Source organism: Eurypyga helias, unplaced genomic scaffold (genome assembly GCF_000690775.1).
Source record: "Eurypyga helias isolate BGI_N326 unplaced genomic scaffold, ASM69077v1 scaffold5812, whole genome shotgun sequence".
Classification (NCBI taxonomy): Eukaryota; Metazoa; Chordata; class Aves; order Eurypygiformes; family Eurypygidae; genus Eurypyga; species Eurypyga helias.
In genome coordinates, this window is record NW_010237703.1 from 46,526 (window position 1) to 67,270 (window position 20,745).

At 39.4% G+C, this 20,745-nt stretch overlaps 1 protein-coding gene across 1 annotated transcript in view; it reads left to right on the forward strand.

Moving 5' to 3' along the window:
* The window catches only part of CFTR (cystic fibrosis transmembrane conductance regulator (ATP-binding cassette sub-family C, member 7)), a gene marked incomplete at its 5' end in the record, with an annotated part of 76,959 nt that overhangs the window by 40,978 nt on the left and 15,236 nt on the right, over positions 1-20,745 (forward strand). Inside the window, 7 exons of the mRNA XM_010147550.1 lie at positions 56-93; positions 1,292-1,545; positions 2,527-2,606; positions 8,158-8,308; positions 9,399-9,626; positions 11,756-11,856; positions 20,003-20,245. Of these exons, the coding sequence (XP_010145852.1) occupies positions 56-93; positions 1,292-1,545; positions 2,527-2,606; positions 8,158-8,308; positions 9,399-9,626; positions 11,756-11,856; positions 20,003-20,245 (1,095 nt within the window). The remainder of the gene's footprint in view (positions 1-55; positions 94-1,291; positions 1,546-2,526; positions 2,607-8,157; positions 8,309-9,398; positions 9,627-11,755; positions 11,857-20,002; positions 20,246-20,745) is intronic.

Sequence of the window (20,745 nt, forward strand, 5' to 3'; positions counted from 1 at the left end):
AAAAAGAGCATCATGTGACAAGACACAAAATTGACTCTGTTTTCTTTGCTCACAGGTAGCTGCTTCTCTTGCTGGCTTGTGGTTTCTTAAAAAGTAAGTAGTGGTGATCATTTATTGTGAGATTTGGGTCTCCTTTGTATTGATTTTTGCTATAAATAATTAATAAATTCTGCCAGAAGTCTATTACGATAGGCACTAGCTTTTATGTAATAAAATGGTTCATAGGTGGATGATCTAAATACCTCACGTAGGTGGTATCTTGAGCTGTTACTTATTTAATTGCTAACAGTGAAGTGGTTTGTGCGTTGGTATTGAGCACATACCAGCGCACGCAAGACTTCTCCTGGGTCAGCTTACTCTAGAGATGCACGGATATGATTATCCTGAACACACCCGGGTTCACCACTGTCTTTCAGAGGTGCCAGGTGAGACATTTGCTTTGGAACATTTTTAGGGAGCAGTTTTGGTAAAACCCAATTTCTACAGTTCCCTCTGCTCGCCTATGAAAATTTCCCAGAAGTTGCAGGGTCAGGCTGACGAAGGTTAGAACATACTGAGCAGGGTTGTGGATTTTGCGGGGTTAATGCTGTTGATCCCTGCTTTTGTCCTGCAGCACTAAGTCTGTATGTTTGAGTCTACAAAGCATATGGTGACTTAGGTCTGATCTGGAGGAGGAGGAGGGATTTATGTTGATGACCCCTTACAACAGTTCACTGAGGCTTTTGATTTTTATAGTTCACCTGAAGCATTTTAATCCCATAATAATTCACTTTTTTTAACACTTAAAACTTTTTTTTCTGGTTAAAAGAAGTGGATGCATTTTCCTTGACTTTGTCAGTCATTAAACAGGCAGTAGCATTGCAAAAGACTACCAAAGCACCACATTTTCAGTGTGTTTTGGAGGAAAACTGTTGGAGGAGTTGTAGTTATATACTAATGGCTTAACTTCCATCTTGGTAAAAACCCTTCACTGCAGAATTGCAACTAATGTGAGAAATTACTGTGAATACTGATACCAAAGGTATCTTGAGGAGATGAGTAAGACATTTATTGCCTTGACCCCTGAACACACAATGAGTAACTGTGCCTCAGTGGAACATGGGGTAGTTCATACTTTGTATTTCATATACACAGGACAATATTTAAACAGTGACTGGAAATATAGGTAACTAACCATTAACATAGTTTTAAAACAAGTCAACATTGCAGTACTATTTGTTTAGTTGAGAAAATAAAAGGGTAAAAGAAGCGATTTCCAGTAATGCATTTATTTTTTAATTCCATCACACAGGACTGCATTGAAAGCAAATGCGACACAGTCAGAAAACAGTACCTCGGACAAACCCCCGGTGATTGTCACTGACACTAGCTCCTACTACATCATTTATATCTACGTGGGAGTGGCAGACACCCTGCTTGCCATGGGAATCTTCAGAGGTTTGCCCCTCGTGCATACGCTTATTACGGTGTCTAAAACTCTTCATCAGAAGATGGTGCACGCAGTTCTTCATGCACCCATGTCAACATTCAACTCTTGGAAAGCAGGTAACTGAGATGGGAACTGATTGACTCACGTATGGGTTTCATTTCAGTTAATCGGTTTTCAGCCTGTTAAACGATAGTGTTGCTTTCCATTTGCATTTTCAGTCAAGCTGAATGTTAAAAGTTTGCCACAAAAATTAATTTGTGAATCTTTTAATGAACCTTGATTGCATTTGAAGTGTGATATTATTTCAGTCATCGGTTCTAGAATAACGTCTGATGAATAGGCTTTGTCTAAAACTGCAGTAGAAAAGATAACAATCAACTACGTGGTGAGTGACAAGGAGTCAGGTGTGGATGATAAATAGTGCTTTATTTCATGAGTAGTCTTACTAAAATGGCATAAAATATCAGTTAGTGTGAATAATGGTATGTGTATTCAAATTTGCCTCCTGAGTTGATTATATAACTGGTGCAACAAGTTCTTTCTCCTGCTGTACATGGAATTCCTATCCTATACTCTTATTACCGCTGCATACTAGATTGCAGAAGACACTGGTAAATGACAATGCAACATAGGGTTTCTCCTTCATTTTCCCATTATATTGTTAATTCTGTTGTTACCTGGTGGTTAATACAGTAATTCTGCTCAGAAGCTAAGAAACTGGGGTACAAGCTCATACAAATGCTGATGTGCAAATTATCTGTGGATCAGCAGAGCCTGCTGCATAAAGGGTACAGATCTTATGCTTTGTGCCTCCGTTTCTGTCCAGTTTAATTATGCTTCTTTGGCTTTATTACATTTTTCTGGGTTCTTTTTTTTTTGAGATTCCAAGAGCTGAAACAGAAGTTGTGGTGCCAAATTCCTCCACAGCGAAAGAAGCTGTAGCTCCACTAAACTAATGGAATTGTTTGTACTAGAAAAAATCTTGTACTTATCCTTAGTATTTTGCATTCAGAAAAAAGTTATATTTTTTGTTAAATTTGTAAATGTAGGATTTTGGGTTAAAAAGTTTGACCTTTTTTTTTTTTCTTAATCCATAGGTGGTATGCTTAACAGATTCTCAAAAGATACGGCAGTACTGGATGACTTACTTCCACTTACAGTATTTGACTTCATTCAGGTTTGTAGAATAAGAGTTCTGAATGTTATAGAATGTAAAGTTTCAGTCGTACATCATGCAAAAGAAATCATATTAATTAAAAGAAATAAAACCAGGATTTAAATCCCTCTTCCTTTTATTTCAGTCTGTATAACTGTTTACATGGCTGCTTATCTTTAAGTCAACTTCACTGCTTCTTTTTTGAGTACTCACCTATATGTGTACCTCCACTGTTTGTGCAAACCACTTTAGTGCTCAGGCTCAGAAACATTTTCACCCTGCAGAGCCCTACAGTACAAGTATCCCTGCTGCCGCCCACATTCAGCTTCAAAGGTGTAAAGGGCATCCCTTAGTTTCTTTCAGTTACCTTGACTCAAGATTATTATTTTTTTTCATGATTTTACCTTTGATTGCATTCAGTCATTTTCATGACTTTACCTTTTTAGCCTCTTCTGTTACCAGTTTGCTAGCATCACCCTTAATTTACTTCTTCTCTTTTGTTGAATATATCCTGTTTTTCTGTTCTTTTATGTTCTGTGGAAACTCTTCCAGGCCTGCCTTACTGGTCAGTTTCACCCATGATGATGTGCATTCAGCTCTCAGTTAGACACTTATGCCCTTTTTTCCCCCCTGTTTTTTCCCCTTCACAAGTTTGACAGCCTAATTTTATCTTTTATCCTTTGCATCTTTGTGGCTTCCCCTGAGTCTCTGGAATTTAAGCTGATTCATTCTGTTGGGCGCTGGATAACTGTGATGGAGGAGAGCTTTAGATGACTCTAATCCTTGGAGAAATTTTACATCCCTAAGAGTTGAAGAATTGCAAACTTTTAATTTTTCTTGGATGGAAAGGCTTGTTTCCAGCACATCTCCTGGGAAACTCCATGCATTGCAAAATCTTGATATTTGAGTGACCTTCCAATTCATCCACACTGAAGAGAACATGGAAGAAATACAGACAGAGAGGCAATTCCAGTGTTTCTCAAGGAGGATGCCTTTGTTTGCTCCCCATGCTGCCTATTTGAGACTTTGTGGCTCTCTGTGGATGTCGGCACCCCTCATTAGTCTCCCATCACTAATGCTGCAACACCAGCTTTTCCTGAAATATAGCTGTTTCCCAGAACATTTGAAAAGTAAGGCAAATCTTCCCTGGCCCTCCTGTTCCTCTCTACTTTTATTTAGGTGATATGCAGACCCGACTTAATCAACCCTAACACTCTGCTGCACACACTGCCTGTCTCCATCTGTGAGTGTGCTCTGCTTTACAGTCCTGACCCACTTGACAGTCTGATCAAAACGGAATCCCTTTCCCTATATTTTTGTTAGTAATTCATAACTTCAGATCATGACTGTGGACAGGCCAGGGCAGCTCAGATGAAGAGGTTCAAGGACATTACAGCTCTATTACATGTCCTACTGACGTCATGAAGATCTGATGAATGAGTAAACATGGACATTGAGACTTTCTCTGAATCATTGTCATCTTCGGCATGATAAGGATTCACTGCTGTCTTTTCTGGTGTGGCCACTTTGTTTCTGGTATTTTGGATCTGGAATGGGGATGTTACTCTAAAATTATTTCAGTTAGTCTGTTTCTATGTTTCAAACTCTCTACAAGAAACTGACTAGTTTTTCATATTTTCAAGGATAAGAAAAATCCACAGATTTGGCTGTTCTGTCCTGATGCCTTTCAGAGGCTAACCTATGCTCTAATGCCCCATAGGTTCACCACTGTCTCAATCTGAACTGCAGAGGCTCCTGGACATGTATGATAAGCTGCCCTGTCTTTCCAGGTTCTTCTAGTGAAGATCATTGAACCCATGGTCTTGAAAGCTTTTTATCAGTCATCTTTTCACAAAAAAATTCTTTGGATCCTCCATAGATTCAGACTTGTTTGGCAGCTTCAGACTTCCATGGATGCTGCTAATGAACAAGGTCAGATTCCTCTGGAAGATACAGAGAAGTTACACACATGACTTTTTCCTTCTGTGCTGACTGTCGCAGAGTCACAGAATGTGGAAGGGACCTGTGGACCTAGGGCCTGGGACCTCTCCCACTCCTCTGATCAAACCAGGTTCAGGTACAGCAGGTTGCCCAGGGCCATGTTAGATTTTGGATATCTCCAGTGGGGAGAACTCCACGACTTCTCTGAGTAAGCTGTTACAGTGTTTGACCATCCCCACAATAAAAATGGTTTTTTGTTACATTTAAATGGAGTTTTGTGCATTTCAACTTGTGCCCATTGCCTCTTATCTTCACATTGGGTGCGACCAAGAAGAATCTGGCTCAGGCTTATTTGCTCCACACCAAATACCTAGTGGTATTTATATAAATACAATATAATTTTTATGTATATATAATTTATAAACATTATTTTCATATATACACCCATTCATGATTTATATAAATATAATAAGTATCATCAGATACACAAAGTGCTAAGATCCCCCTAAGCCTTATCTAAACAATCCCAGTCTATCAGCCTGTCTTTGTATGTGAGATACTCTGGTCTCTTTATCATCTTCAGGACCTTTCGCTGGACTCACTCCAGTATGTCTGCATCCCTCTTGTACTTGAGAGCCCACTCCAAGTACAGTCTCACTGAAGAGAGGGGAAGGATCACCTTCCTTGCTGTCCCTGTTGGCCTCCCTTGCTGCAGGGGCATGGTGCTGCCTCAGTCCATCAGGACCCCCAAGCCCTTCTCTGCAAAGCTGCTTTCCAGTCGGTCAGCTTCCAGCCTCTACTGGTGTATGTGGTTATTCTTTCCCAGGTGCAGAGATCTACAGAAAAGGTTAGCTTCTAGATGTACTGGGATGCCTAAATCCAAGTCTGGTGCAGATGGAGAATTGTCCTCTGCTAGCCTTCGGTTTATGTCTGCCTAAGTTCATCTTTGTGACCTCTGAGCTTCTCCCAAAAATTAGACACAAAATTTCAGAGCTTGTTCCTACTCCCTCTTGTGTGAGAATGAGCTGGTAGAGGACTCTAGCTGACTCCTTATTTAAGGACACCGTCTCCTTCTCTGTTGTAGCTGTGGATGTCATGACAGTTTTTCTTAGGACTTTAAGAGCACCAGATGTATCAGGGCCTTCCCTTTTAGGGAACAGGGCTTTCATCCAGGATGAATAAAGCTTCAGGATGAAGGCCAGGGTTACTGTCCAGTCACTGGAATACCCACTTGCCCATAAAAGAAGCAACAGTATTGTACCCCTGGGACCATTCCATGGTTCTGTTAACCTTTACATCAGTGACAAGAGGCAGCATCTGTGGTGTTTTCTCTGACAGCCATCTGACCTGCTTCTGTACATCTTGGGTATGAACTGTAGCCAACTAATGACTGCAGAGGCATTGCCACTAGTTTTATCGTCCATCTCGGTCGCCTACCAATGCTTACAGTGGGGTCATCATTTCTTGGAGATCCTGCAAGGTGTCCCTGCCCATGGCGGTGGGGTTGGAACTAGATGATCTTTAAGGTCCCTTCCAACCCAAACCATTCTGTGATTCTATGATTTTATGATTCTATGATTCATGTGGGATGCTGCTAGCATATATTGCTTGTCCCTAGGGTTTAAATATACTCGAATCGTCATAGTGAACTCATTGGACATTTATACCTGTGGGTGTGACTGGTTTTCCATAAATGATAAATCCCTATTGGATAACCAGATTGGCTGCTGCAGTTGTCGCTACTCTGAACCCTTCTAGAATTGCTGTCTTCACCACCAGCTGCATTTTCCAAACTGGTGACACGAAGGAAGCACTGCAACATGTCTCCCTGTCTGGCTTCTGTTCCAGGCCTAAAAGCTCAGCACCTGGGGTCACTGCCGTGCAGCACTGGGGCTCCTAAGTGGGCTGCATGAGCTCTGCTGCCATTCCCTGACCATATGCCGATGGAGCTGGCTTGTGTGTTGATTTTTGCTACTGCCTTTTTAAAGAAGGTGTCATCTTCTGTTTGACTTTACACTTATTTTGTGTTTGGCGGTTATGAGAGAACACAAATTTTCATATTCAACTTTTAAGTGAAATAACTGTTCGATCAGCAGTGAGAACAATATGGCATCACGGTGGCCTTTGCAAAATTTGAGTAAATGATGGAAACAGGAATTAAAACAGTCAGTGTGTGACTGTGTAATCTAAAGTAATGTGAGAGCTGTATATCTTGGCTCAGTATCAGTTGAAAAGCTCATTTGCTTCTTAACAATTGGAGGTACTGAATTCTACAGTCTGAAATAATGAGTAAATAGAAATCCATTACTGCATTCCTACAGACAAGTGCTGTACAGCCTGCACAAGCATAACCCACGTGTGTCACCGTTCTTTTAAGAGAAATGAGGAAGTAAGTGAAAGAAATCTTTAACTAGTTTAGCTGTGACAGTGTTTCTTTTCATAAACTTTGATGCTGCTATTGCAATGCTCAGATTTCTGGTGAAAACAAAGGGTAGAAAACCTGAAACACGCTTACCTGCTTGTGAAAGACCTCTGACTTGGAGTACTGGGAACTGAAATCCTTGAATTCATGTGCGTGTAGTAGTGAAAGCACGAACTGCAGATTTCTTCCTAATGTGAAATTAGTTTTGCTTTCCACCTATTTCTTTGCTGACTGGTCATTTGCAATGATGTTTCAATGTGACGTTCATCACTTTGTCCACGTTTTCCATTTGCAGTTGCTTTAGGCTGATAAGTTCGCAGATTGAAGTAGTTGTTGAATGTGAAAGGTAACACCCTGATACAAAGCAGGGCTTTATTATTCTGTGTACACTGATATACTTGATTTTCATTAGATTTAAGTATGAATAGTCTCAGGGCTTAAGGTGCTTCTAGAGTAAAGACCAAGGCCTGACTTAGCTAAATCCATCCGGACCTACTGAGGATAAGGTCTTATGAGAATGGCAGTAGTCTCTGATGGGTTACATAGGATAACCCTGGAATTATTTTGTTCATTTTGAGTCATCTGTCACCTTAAAACATCTTTTTTTCCTCCTGAAATTGCTAATTTTTCATACCACAAGTCCTCTTACAACTGATTTCCTGTCTTCTGATCAGGATGAGTGGTAGTACTGGTTTCATAGGTGGGTTACAGTCACTTGAGCACGTGATGATGTGCGACTTCCCACTTTTTCTGACCCTCAGAAAAACTGCTTGGCCCAGGACCTGCAGGAGACTGGCACTCGGGGCCTGGCAGTCTGGCACACCTAGTCCAGACAAGACAGGGATAGCACCAGAAGGTTTGGGAGGTGGCTGCAGATATTGCAAGTGCCGTTCTTGCAGTTTTAACTGGAGAGTGAGTGCCTACCTACCATTGGTTTTGTGTGGCTTCATAATTTAGAAGCCTGCAATACTGGTTGTACTATGGGAAACTTCTTCCATCTATTAGAAAAGATGGCAGCTTATTCCAACAGATTATGAATTCATGATCTTTTCGTGGAGGTTTGTTCTCAGCTGCAAATCCTACTTAGGTTAGGACTTTATGTTTGTTGAAACAGTACGTAGTTGCCGTGGGAAGGAGATTCATCACCAATCTCTAATCTATAAAATGACAAGTTTGCTATATCAATAGTATTTTTCTTTCATTCTACAGTTAATACTGATTGTGATTGGCGCTATAACAGTAGTCTCAATATTACAACCCTACATCTTCCTGGCATCAGTGCCTGTGATAGCAGCCTTTATTGTGTTAAGGGCATACTTCCTCCACACTTCTCAGCAGCTGAAACAACTGGAATCTGAAGGTAGGAGCAGCAAAATTGGTAGACTTCTAAATCCACAACAAATCAATTGAGAAGTGATTCACCCTTTCACCTCTTCTTTGCCTTTTCTCTTGCAAGATGCCATTGTCTCTGGGAGCAGAACACATATCTCCGTAAAGCCAGTGCTGTTACTGATCCAGCCAGTACTGAGTGATCTGCTGCCAAAGAGCAATGGAAAAAAATCTTTTTAAAGCTGGGCTTTATCACCACTGCAGCTGAAAACAAAGTCCTGACATACAGTTTTCTTGAGAGTAAACGTAACTTGAAAAATTGTGGTCAGACTTGATATATGCCCTGTGAGTTTGTTTCTTTATAAGAGAAATGCAGAATGGATATATCTTAACTGCAAAGAATTCTTATTTCTGAATAAGTTATTTGACTAAATTTCCTTCCTCTCCTCCTTTAAGAGACTAACACCTTCCAAATAAAATGGAAAACCTCATTCTGATGTGTGGGTTTGCAGAACAGGCACTGTGGCCTGGCCTTACAACAAACTGGCATATCCTCAGCAAATCAGTCCTGAACCTTAAACACTGATGATCACCTTCCCTTTTTCTTAAGTGTAATTCTGAAGTTCCTCAGACCAAAATCTAAATTTCTTTGATGTTCACATCCATCCAGCATTGGCATCCAGTTTTTACTTAAGGCAAGATCTGATTGAAATTACCATGTCAGTACAGTGGAATTCAGAGCATTGAAGTACTCTGTCTGTGCTAAAAAAACTTCACTTGATGCTGTTATCAGAATTGCAGGAATTAATTTTGGCTGGGGAGGAGCTGCCTTTTTCCTGTGGCATCTTACAGCAGGCCAGGAGCTTCCCCAAACAGTATGAAGAATTAATGTGATCCCTTCCTGGCAATACACTGAATGGAATTTCAACCCATTCATGCAGACTGTTGTTGTATATCCTGTGCTAGGATTATTTCACCCATGTACCCCAACATCATAAGCAAATTAAACACTGAGAATAGTTATACTGCTGTGAGTTAGAGAATAGGGCTGTGTATTTGAGTTGTATCAAAGGTATTTGCGTATGAGTGTTTATGATGTGTCTAATTTAAACACTTTACAGCTCGGAGTCCAATATTCACCCATCTTGTTACAAGCTTAAAAGGGCTGTGGACACTGAGAGCTTTTGGGCGGCAGCCATATTTTGAGACTTTATTTCACAAAGCCCTGAACCTACACACAGCAAACTGGTTCCTCTACCTGTCAACGCTGCGCTGGTTCCAGATGAGGATAGAAATGATTTTTGTTGTCTTTTTTGTTGCTGTGGCGTTCATCTCTATCATAACTACAGGTATGGTAATATAACCGGAGTACTGAAATGGAATTACCCTGCTTCTGTTTAACAGCTCAGCTTTAGAAACTTGTGAGGGAAATAAACTTGCAACATTTAGCACACATTGGAGTCACCGATTTAAGTATGTCATAATAGTAAACACAATGTAATTAAAATAGAAATTACACAATTATTATCTGCAATCTGATGTTGTAGAGGACACATTAAATGGATTCATCTGGAAACAATATCTGAAGGGACAAAACTTTCATTTTCTTGACTGTAATTGTTGTAAAAGTAATCTTACGCGTTTTAAACCACATTATTGTAGCCTCTTTAATGTACTGAAAATCTTGAATGTCGATTATCATCTGTATAGCTCAAAGGTTTTTTAGTAAATAGAGGTTAATGTTCCTCTCATTTGCAAGTGGCTAAGACGCGCAAAGTTTTAATGAACTTTTAAAGCCATACTAATAGTAGAAATAGTCATCCAGTTCCCTAATACCCAACCCACTGACCCATTTTCTGATGTGAAGTTTTGCAAGTCCATTAAAAATCTCCTTAAAAATGTCACACTGCTCCTAGTAAACCCAGTGCGTGGAAGAGAATCACTCTTACCTTACTGTCTTACTTGGATTTGAAACACTGCCCATGGCTGGCCAGGCATAGCCAGTCGCCAACAAGCAGAGAATAGGAGAATAATGTCTCCAAAATGTTGGAATAATTGTATTGTTTTTTTTTTTAAATCCAGCAGGTTTAGCTACAGATTACTTGAAATACAGTTTTTAATTCATTACAGTTATGTATGGTTTTTGAATTTGATTCTCAGGCATTATTGTCCCTCTCCGAAGTTTTACACTGAACTTGGTGTGCAGGATTTTGAGGCAGTTTTGTCGCTGATGAACAGGAATTTACTGATTTTGTGAAGGAGGCTTTTGGTTTTAACAATATCCAAATTTCATTTGATCATACTTCAATGCTGAAAAGGAGTTATATAAAAGTGTACACTTTATCAAATATTGTATTGTGTGTGAAATGCTCTCTTCTGTTTCTTGTATCAGAAGCTCTCCTGATTCTTAGGAAAAAACCCCACATGAATACTTCTATATGAACACATGCACCTACAGTTCTGTTACAAGGGAGATTTTAGTTCCCTTAAAATTCATAGGGAAACAATATCCCCTGCTGCCCTTTTCAGTTTTTATTTTGTGCGTTTAGTAGTTTGGGCTTTTTAAGGAAAACTAGCTGTATCTTGTGCCATTGTTTTTCTAGATATATTAGTTGAGAAAAGAGGTTACAAACACCTTTTAAAAACATGAACATTTGTCATCTTGCCACCATTGTAAACTTTAATGTTACAGGTAATAGGTCCTTGGAGCAACACTAAATTCCTTTCCTTAATCTGTCAGCTTTCAGGAGGAATATTTTGCTTTTATTGTTTACTTCTATAATTACTCTGATAATGAGATGTCTATGAGCAAAACAGGAGGAAGTTTGTGGCAAAAAGCCGTAGAAGAAATAGAGAAATCATATAAAGGCATTTGGCTTAAATTCTCAATTCCATTTAACACATAGTGAGATTAAAAATCTACAGTGGCGATAGTTTAAGTGCTTATATTCTGTTGTATGAACTCATAAAGGAAAATCCCTGGAAAATCCCATGCTTGTTACAGCGCACAGTTAAAGCAAAATAATTTATATCTACACGTATGTGGAATGATGAGGAGATCATACGCTCTATCTCAGCAAGAAATGAAAATGTAAACCAGTGCAACTATTTTGAATTCTAAAGCTGTTAACTGTGGTGTTTTAGACAGATAAGAATAATTTCATTGATAGCTATGTGTTGGAAAAAGGAAATTGAAATCAAGACTGCAGAGGCCTGATTCTGGCCACAGCTAAGTACCAAGATTTAATTTTTATTTCTGCCAAACCAAGATCAGGGGTTCTAATGAATTCAGTGCCGAAACCAGTTCTTTAATGATGACTAAACTCTCAGTCCTTTGTATAATCAACAAATCCATGTTTTCTCCATGCAATAAAAGAGGAGCAAATGTGAATATGTATTTCAAGATACACACACTAACTTTCTGTTTTCTATTGGCTTTTTATTTGCATATAAAATGAATGTGTTTTCCTCTCTGCAGGTGATGGACCAGGTAGAGTTGGCATTATTCTTACTTTAGCTATGAACATCATGGGAACCTTGCAGTGGGCAGTAAACTCAAGCATAGATGTGGATAGTTTGGTAAGCATAAAATGCACTGTGCTGTGCTTTCTTTTGAGGACTTGTCTTATTTTGTTAATTAAGGGTGTTCAGTGAGTTATTTTCAGAGTTGGGTATCAGGCAGATGTGTCAGGAAAGTTCTCCTTGCACCTTTCATAGCAACGTGCTGCCTTTGTCACAGCACAAACTGAGTTCTTCTACGACCAAAAATTTTCCTGGACTAGAATAGGCAACAGCAAATAATTGCATTTGAGGATTCAGACTGTGGATTCAGCAGTATTGGGAAACCTTTAAAAGGCTTGGAGTTTTTTTGTTATGATTACATACCTTACCAAGGTACATAATACTTTACTCAGTTTACTTAAGCACTTTGCTCAGCAGATCATGATGCATGTTGCTGAGCTCCTTCCATGTAAAATCATTAGTGATGTACAAATCTGTTCTATACTTCCCTGGGGGTCTTTTTCTGATTTTGTGTAAAATAACCTGTGAGATAAGGCTTTGGAGTTGAACATGTTTACCCTTTATATTTGCGTAGTTACTCCGTTAGTTAGGATTGGCTTTAAACCAGAATGTTTCACAAGGTTAACTCATCATCACCTATTTGTTGAGGTATGAGAATCAGACAGGAAACTCATAAAAGTATATGTTTGTTCTAGCAGTTTTCATCATACCTTAACTGAAGTGTATGGAAGTGTTAGATGTTATTTCTAAATGTAATATTTACTTCTCTGTTTACAGTTCAGGCATTCTAGGATTTATTTTTTAAATAATTCTTGTAACAAAATACAGTAATCTTATAAGCCAAAAAAAATTTTCTGAGAAAAAAGTCTCCCACATCCAGTCATACCCCCTCTGAACCCTAAATTAGCTTCTCAAGCCAACTATCTCAGTATTGCAAAAACAAACAGCTTTGACAGCAGATCTTGGAGACCATTAAATTTTGATTAGCTGAAATGAGTTGTCGTTTAAAGAAAAATTAATTGGGGCAAACGGTGAAAATGAAGGAATATTTGCCAGTTCAACATATTCTTTTTAAATAAGTGATTCAACCAGCCTTATCCTGAAGGAAATCCTTAAGAGCCCCAAAACTGGGAATTAACCACTTACAATATCTAATCTCTTGTTTATGCGTGTGACTGGTGCTAGTCCAGAAAGCTGACTGCCATTCAGGGACACATTTTTTCCCTATCCACCAATTGTTTTATGCTGACTCTTGCTTTGCTTGTTAGAACAGCTTGTCTTGAAGGGCAAGCACTTTCTGAAAGGGCTTTTTTGCTGTAAGTGCAAGACATGCCGAACAGTAGCAGTGTGACTGATAGTGAAGTAAAACATGCCATTGGTAAGGCACGACAGTGACAACAACATTCAATCAGCTCTCATTTGTAAACTCTATCCTAGCCCTGTAAGGCATAATGTGATCATTTTAAGTACAACAGTCTGTATAAGAATCGTGTGCACGTTTTATATGGTTTAATGCAAACCAAACGTGTTTCAGAAGAGCAACAGAAAGCCTTACTGTAGGATTCAGAGGGTGCTGGACACACTAGTGTGTTAATAAAGAAGAACTTCCCCTTTTAAAAAAATACATTGATATTAAAATGTCATCTATTAGTAACAATAAGGAAGTAACTCCCTTTCCTCTGAAAAGAAAGTCTCAAGTTGCTTTAGATGTTTGTGATTACTGTTTGTTGTGTAAAAACTGGCTGGATGGCCGGGCCCAAAGAGTTGTGTGGAGTTAAATCCCGTTGGCAGTCGGTCACCAGTGGTGTTCCACAGGGCTCAGTGCTGGGGCCAGATCTCTTTAATATCTTTATCAGTGACCTGGACAGGGGGATTGAATGCACCTGCAGTAGGATTGTGGATGACACCAAGTTGTGTGGGAGTGTTGATCTGCCTGAGGGTAGGAAGGCTCTTCAGAGGGATTTAGACAGGCTGGATTGATGGGCTGAGGCCAGCACCATGAGGTTCAAATGGCCAAGTGCTGGGTCCTGCACTTGTGTCACAACAACCCCCTGCAGTGGAAGCTTGGGGACAAGTGGCTGGAAAGCTGCCCAGTGGAAAAGGAACTCAGGGTGTTGGTCAACAGCCGGCTGAATATGAGCTGGCAGTGTGTCCAAGAAGGCCAGTGGCATCCTGTCCAACATCAGGAACAGTGTGGCCAGCAGGACTAGGGCAGGGATTGTCCCCTTGTACTTGGCACTGATGAGGCCGCACCTGGAATCCTGAGTTTTGGGCCTTATGCTTGCAAGGCTGCATGCAAGCGTGCCTGAGTGTGCAGCACATTTGTAGGTGGCAGTCTTCGGTTGTCAGCTGAGCTGGAGTTTTCTGCAACTGATTGAAGCCCTTGTCCAAAGGCATAGCTGCTACAGAGTACATATCATAGAATGGTTTGGGTTGGAAGGGACCTTAAAGATCATCTAGTTCCAACCCCCCTGCCATGGGCAGGGACACCTCGCACTAGACCAGGTTGCTCAAAGCCTCATCCAGCCTGGCCTTGATATAATGTTATATCTTAACATAATGTTAAGCTTGTGCTGAGTTGTTTTACAGGATATTTAAGGTATGGGACATCAGTGAAATAAGTACCAACAAAAGAACAAGAAGGCAGGAGAATAGGGAAGCAGAATCACGTGAGGAAGGAGAAAATGTACCGGAAGAAGTACTGGCCAAACATGGGTCAGTGGCAGATTTGGCTTTATTCCATACAATCTCCTTTTTGAGCCTTTTGTGCCAGTGGCATACATATTGAAGAAATCTGAGTTCTAGGTTGGATTTTGTTTTTACATATACAGAAACTCTTTAAAGCAATTTCTGTTGAACTGGTTTGGCTTTAACTGAAAAATCCCCATTGTCTTTAATATGCCATAATGGTTTTGGCATTTTGTTCTCTACAGCCCTGATACTTTATCTGCCCCCTTTCATTTTTTTTTTTTTTAAACATATGTGGTCACTCTGACAGCTATCCATTGTTTTGTTTAAAGCTACCAGTTAGGCTAGATTTATCTTTTCTCTTTGATCCTTTCTGCTAATATCCCTTTAGCTGGTTTTCACTCTTTCTTATCCCTCCAGTCAGTCTTGTAGTATTTTTAATTTTTTTTTCCTTCATAAGGAAATAGAAAATAAGTTTTCCAGTAAGTGCTGCTTTCACAGTGCTGGCTAGTCCCAGTGGACTGTTTTAATGTCTCATAACCTCCTCCCTCACCTAGATGCATCCTGCAGTAGCAGCACTGTAACTGGGAAGGACAGTTCCTTTTATTGGGGAACAAGAAAATGCCATCGTTTTACTGTTGCCAAGATTATTTATGTAAGGAGATATAAAAAGAATCCCCCAAAGAGATATTAAAACCACACTTACTAAACCTCACAGTGCCCCACCCTGTACATCAGGGATGCTGAAGAATTAAAGTAACACATGGTAGAGGATGAAAGGCAAAGTTAGGGCTGTGAAAAATAATGGCACTTTTAAGCTGGTTTTCTTGGTTTTATTTTCCCATGCTATTTCATCTGTTCAATTGCTTTTTTTTTTTTTAACTAGGACATGATGTTAATATGCTTTTTTCTACTGTCATCAGAAAACCTGAGAACACTGTTAATTCCCAGAGTTTAAATAGACTACGTACTCGACTGTGAAACCTTCATCAGAATGACAATTCTCAAAGTGAGGTGTTGGTCATCTGAAAGGGAACAGAAGCAAGAAAAATCTGTTAGAACATTTCCCTTTCTGCCTGAAGTGTGAGAAAGAGCAAAAAAGCCAGTAAAAGTTTGACATGAACTAAATAATTTCATTTTTGCAGTTCAGAAGGGGAGTATATGTCCTATAAGTGCACCCAAAATGTAGCAGCAGCAGATATGAAACCTCAGTAAAACCGTATGGTCCGCCTGCACTGACCCAGTTTTTGCAGTGACTTAATGCACAGGGTTTTTTTACACTGTGAGCCATTGCACCAAGCTCTCATAGGATCTCTCAGTTGCACACTGCGCTTTCCAGACGGCATGTTTTTGCAGAGGTGGTGTCTTGCAACATGGTCATTGAGTATTACGTGTGTCTGGTCTGGAGAAGGTAACTGCTGTCTTTCTAGCAGAAGAGAACAGAGGGCCTGCTGAAATTAATCGTATTAGATTATGTGTAAAAGAATTACTTCTTCCACTTTCTGGAAATATACATTACATAATTATATTATGAATTCTCCATCAACATTAAAAAGAGTTTAAGTGATATTAATGTGAAAGTAAATTAAAGAATTTGCAATCTTATTAGAATTTCAGTAAAATACAATTAGACAAGGCTAAAAATAGTGTATTATGCTCTAGACATTTTTATATGACAGTAGTAAATATACTCCTTTATTCTAAAGCATTAGAGAATGTGAATATAGCAGGCACATGGCTGATGGGAATAATGGGTAAGAAACTTGCTGTCACCTACACTATACCTGTCATTATGAATGACAGATTTCTACTTGTGAAGGGAAGAATGGGTATCTTTGTAAAATCTTACTGACATTTATGCTACGTTCTGCCCAGATCGAAATCATAATGCAAATTACAGAACCAGGAAAGCATCCTTCTGAATTGATTTAAAGTATTAAGCTGTCTAAAATATCTGCATATGTAATATGACATATAAATCTGTCAGGGGAGCTGGGACAGAGATGACATTTTCTGTTGTAAGGAAAGACTCTTTGTCCAGCTGGCTTCATAGCAGATTTTAGCTAACGTTATAATGGTAGGATCTCTTGGGCAATTATAGTGAAACCCTGCCTGTACAAAAGTTCACAGCTCTTGGTGAATCCAAGAAAGACCTTCATTTCCAAAGTGATGATATTTCTAAAAAGATAAGATTTCTGAAAACAAATGTACCATCAAACACCAAATAAAGTAAATTTATAGTGCTCATTGTGGGGATTTATAAAAGACAGTCAGACAGGAAGAAAATTGTCAATCTGATCCAAGGTCTTTCTGTTTGTATCACCAAAATGAGATGACATTCATGCATCAATATGATGATGACCATGCCTTTCCTTCTTGCAGAGGGGTTGAAATAGAAATTGTAATTGATAAGCCTGGGCATTAGCATGCTTGTCAATACTTCTGTCTCGGTTGTGTTTCAAGACGCTGAGATGTAAGCAATTACCCCAGTACTTCCTTGCATTATATACATATGTTTTCTTCCACATGGAAAATCCACCTAACAGTATTTCAGTCTGGATCAAAGAGGAGGAAGGAATGGTAATGTATCAAGTAGAATCACTTTACGGAAGGAATACAAATGCAGTTTAACAAGGTTGAAGATATACAAAGGGTTTTCCATAGTGCTACTAATGAGATATTTGTTGAGAATACAGATGAGAAAACAATGCTAATAATAAGGCCCAGATACTCCTGGATGCAGTAGCTATGAAGGTATTTATCTGTCTATTTGTTTAGCTAAATAATTTCTGACTAGTAAGAATTGACACTACCTTATAGTTTATTCTTGTTGTTTACAATGGTCAAAATTTGGTAAAATGAGGAATCTTGTTAGTTAAGTTAGTTGGACTAAGGTGCTTAGAGACCTGAATGTAGACTAAGGTCACGTCTTTTTCAAGTGAGGGGCTGGAATTTGTTTCCTGCATAGCAGGTGAAAAACAGTAGGAAATTCTGTAGACCCTAGGACTACCAGCATGAACAACATTCTCCAAAAGCATATGATAAGTGACAGTCTCCACAGAATGGATTGGTTAACCAAAACAAGCTATGCACGGGCGCACAAGAAACAGTTAGAGAAGGTTGACAAAATCAGAGTTAGACTTGCACATGGCCCAAATTCTGGATGAGTACGTGATCTCAGTTTTCAGTACAAGGACAGTGTTTAGTCTGGGGAGGTGAAAGTGAAACAGAGGTAGAAACGCAATTTACAATATCTGAGGTAGAAATTGTATGCAAAAAGCAGCCTAACTGTAGGCACATAACTGAAGCTCCTGAGTTAGAATCCCGGTCTCCCTAAATTTCCTGTACAGTTCGTGGAAGGACACATACACAGCCGTGCCTCAGTCCATCTAAAATCGGAGTCTTCAACTAAATGTGATTGGGTGCTGCAGTTGGGCATTTCAGTTAAACATGTGGAACTGGGCTGGAGGGATGCTGTCCCACACATGCAGACAAGGTGGGACCAGATGTGCCATCCTAGGCTTCAGGAAGAACTGGCTGAGAAGCTGGAGATCTCACAATTACCGCTTCAAATGGATCCACCAAGCTGGCAGTGGTGGTGGCAGGTGATAGAATAACAACTGTCACTTTTGGTTAAGGAGGAGAAATGGGAAGTCACTGATGCTACCATCAGCTTGTTAGTCTGATGGCAGCAGTCTTTAGAAGCTGTTTGGAAGAAGTAATCACAGATGCAGTGCTTACAGAGTAGATTCGCTCAGGTTTGCTGGCATTAGGGTTGTGTCAGACTAACTTGATAACTGGGTTCGATGATTTATTTTCTAGACAAAAGTAATGTAGTAGATCTTGTTTGTCCCTTTAGTACAAAGTCCCTACAAAGTAGATCTTTGTAGTCCCTTGTTTGCCTTCAGGACAGCACTGGCTGTGACTCTGTTTCAGAAATTACATAAATGAAGGAGATCAGGATTATTACAAGAACTGTAAACTTGTTAATGAGTTGGACAGAAAGGAAATGGCATTAAGCTGTAAGTATTAAGCTGTAGGGAGGCTACTCAACAAAGATTAGATTTGTGACTGAGCTCATTTTAATCTTTTTTTAATGCTCTCAACAAAGAAAAAAACGTGTTGAAGAAATCTGCCAAAAGCACAAAGCTGAAAGGCAGTGTTAGCGTGAAGGCTGCTGGGAGTTGAAAAGTATTAGGTGACCTCAAATGGCTGTTATAGAACAGATTTCAGTAGCCAAAGTGTACACTTGAATTTAGGGACTGCTAAGAATAACCCATATTGTAAGTAAGGTTCTCCTTGGTTAGAAAGGGCTAAGATGGAGGGAAGCTTGGCTGATCACTGCTTGATCAGAGGGTGACTATGAGGTGTGACTGTGAAGAAAGAGCGGATGATCCTAGGATGTGTTGATCAAGATATTCCTAATATAGATAGGAAAGTATCGATGCCTTTGTACAACGTCCTTGTGAAACATCATCCAGAATGCTGTATACATTCCAGTTGGACAGGAAAGATTGATTTGAACTGGGATGTTTGGAGAACACGAACATATGTCACGAAAGAAGCTTAAACCTGGATTTTCTTTAGTCCTGGAGAACAAAGGGTGACTGGATCTAAGATGGCTCTCCATAAATTAATGGGGAAAGCAGCTGGGAAAAAGAACTGTTTAGAATTTAAAAGTAATAAATGAAGAACAAACTGATCCCTAGACTTAGAAATGTAAGAATAAGATCTTAAAAATATAATGACCAGCTGAGCAGTGAAGTTCTAGTGAAGGAGGTGAATTAACTATTAATTGACTCTTGACCCGTTTACATATCTATTAAAAAAAAATCAAGAGGATCCCTTCTATTCCCATGCTCCTTTGAAAAATTCACCAAGATAGATACTACTAAATTCTATCTGAAGTTCATGAACTTGATTATTTCACCTAATATATGTAATTGCAGGTATAAAATCTGTTATTATGGAACTTCCTAGTAATTTTGGGGTTAAAAGGTATAGATAATTTCTCATAAATATTCCTATGTATGATTCGTAAAGTATGATGATTGTTCCTCTTGATGCTACTGCTTTTCATCTTTAAATTCCATGCATTCTGCTGATCTTTGGAGATCAATCATTAATCAAGGAACTTTAGTTTTTGGGTTGGGCAACCCTCTACAGGAGAAAGGAGTTGAAGACTCCAAGGTAACTTTAACGATGATACTTTGTTTTCATTAATACAGGTCATCTACAGTTATCAAAATACAGTTTCAGAGGTAGAAAGAGATGCTGAGCCCATTTAAAAATGACGCAAGTGAAATCACATGTTTCACCCACATCAGTAGTAGAAGAGCAATAGCATCTAGAGCTCTATACAGGAAGTATGCTACCTTTGAAAATTATATCATGGTACAGCTCACACAGAAAAGAGACTTCTTGTTCTGGCTAGGAATTTGGAATAATTTGATTTCATTTGTTTTGGTAGCTAAGAATTAATTACAGTCAGAATACTGTTTGTTTTGATTCCTAGATGCGGTCTGTCGGACGAATATTTAAATTCATTGACATGCCAACAGAAGAGACAAAAAGCATTAAGCCACAGAAGAATAACCAGCTTTCAGATGCCCTTGTAATTGAAAACAGGCATGCAAAGGAAGAGAAGAACTGGCCATCCGGGGGCCAAATGACAGTGAAGGACCTTACAGCCAAATATGGTGAAGGAGGAGCTGCTGTGTTAGAAAACATTTCCTTTTCAATAAGCTCAGGGCAGAGGGTGAGACACTGTTTTGTTGTGTTTGATCCCAGTTCTATTCAGCTTAACTGTAGTAGTGTCATTATAAACCTATTCATTAACTAAAGAGTATGCTGAGTTCAGTAATGTTTTGTAAATGGGAACATGAAATTGTCACAAAACAAAGTAATCTTCTAAAGCACACAAAGAACAGAAATTACTTGTGTCTCCTTATAAAGAGCTCATCAGCAGGATTATTTGCTACAAACAAAAAAATAGTAAGGAAAATCTGGCTTAGTTATCCTAGAAATCTTGAGGCTATTTACACCTCAGTGAAGGACAGTGAGGATGTTTCCTGGCCATGAGGAGCAGAATATACCGATAAAAAGCCATATGCAGCAGTTCCCTAAGTTGTGTATATGTCATGCCTGAAGTCTCCCTCCACCTTCTCCTGGGGAGGGGGAAGCTGGCTGGTGAGTGCCGGTGGCGGGGGCAGCCTGACCCAGGTGGAGCAGGACACGAAAGAATACCGGCTGCTGTGC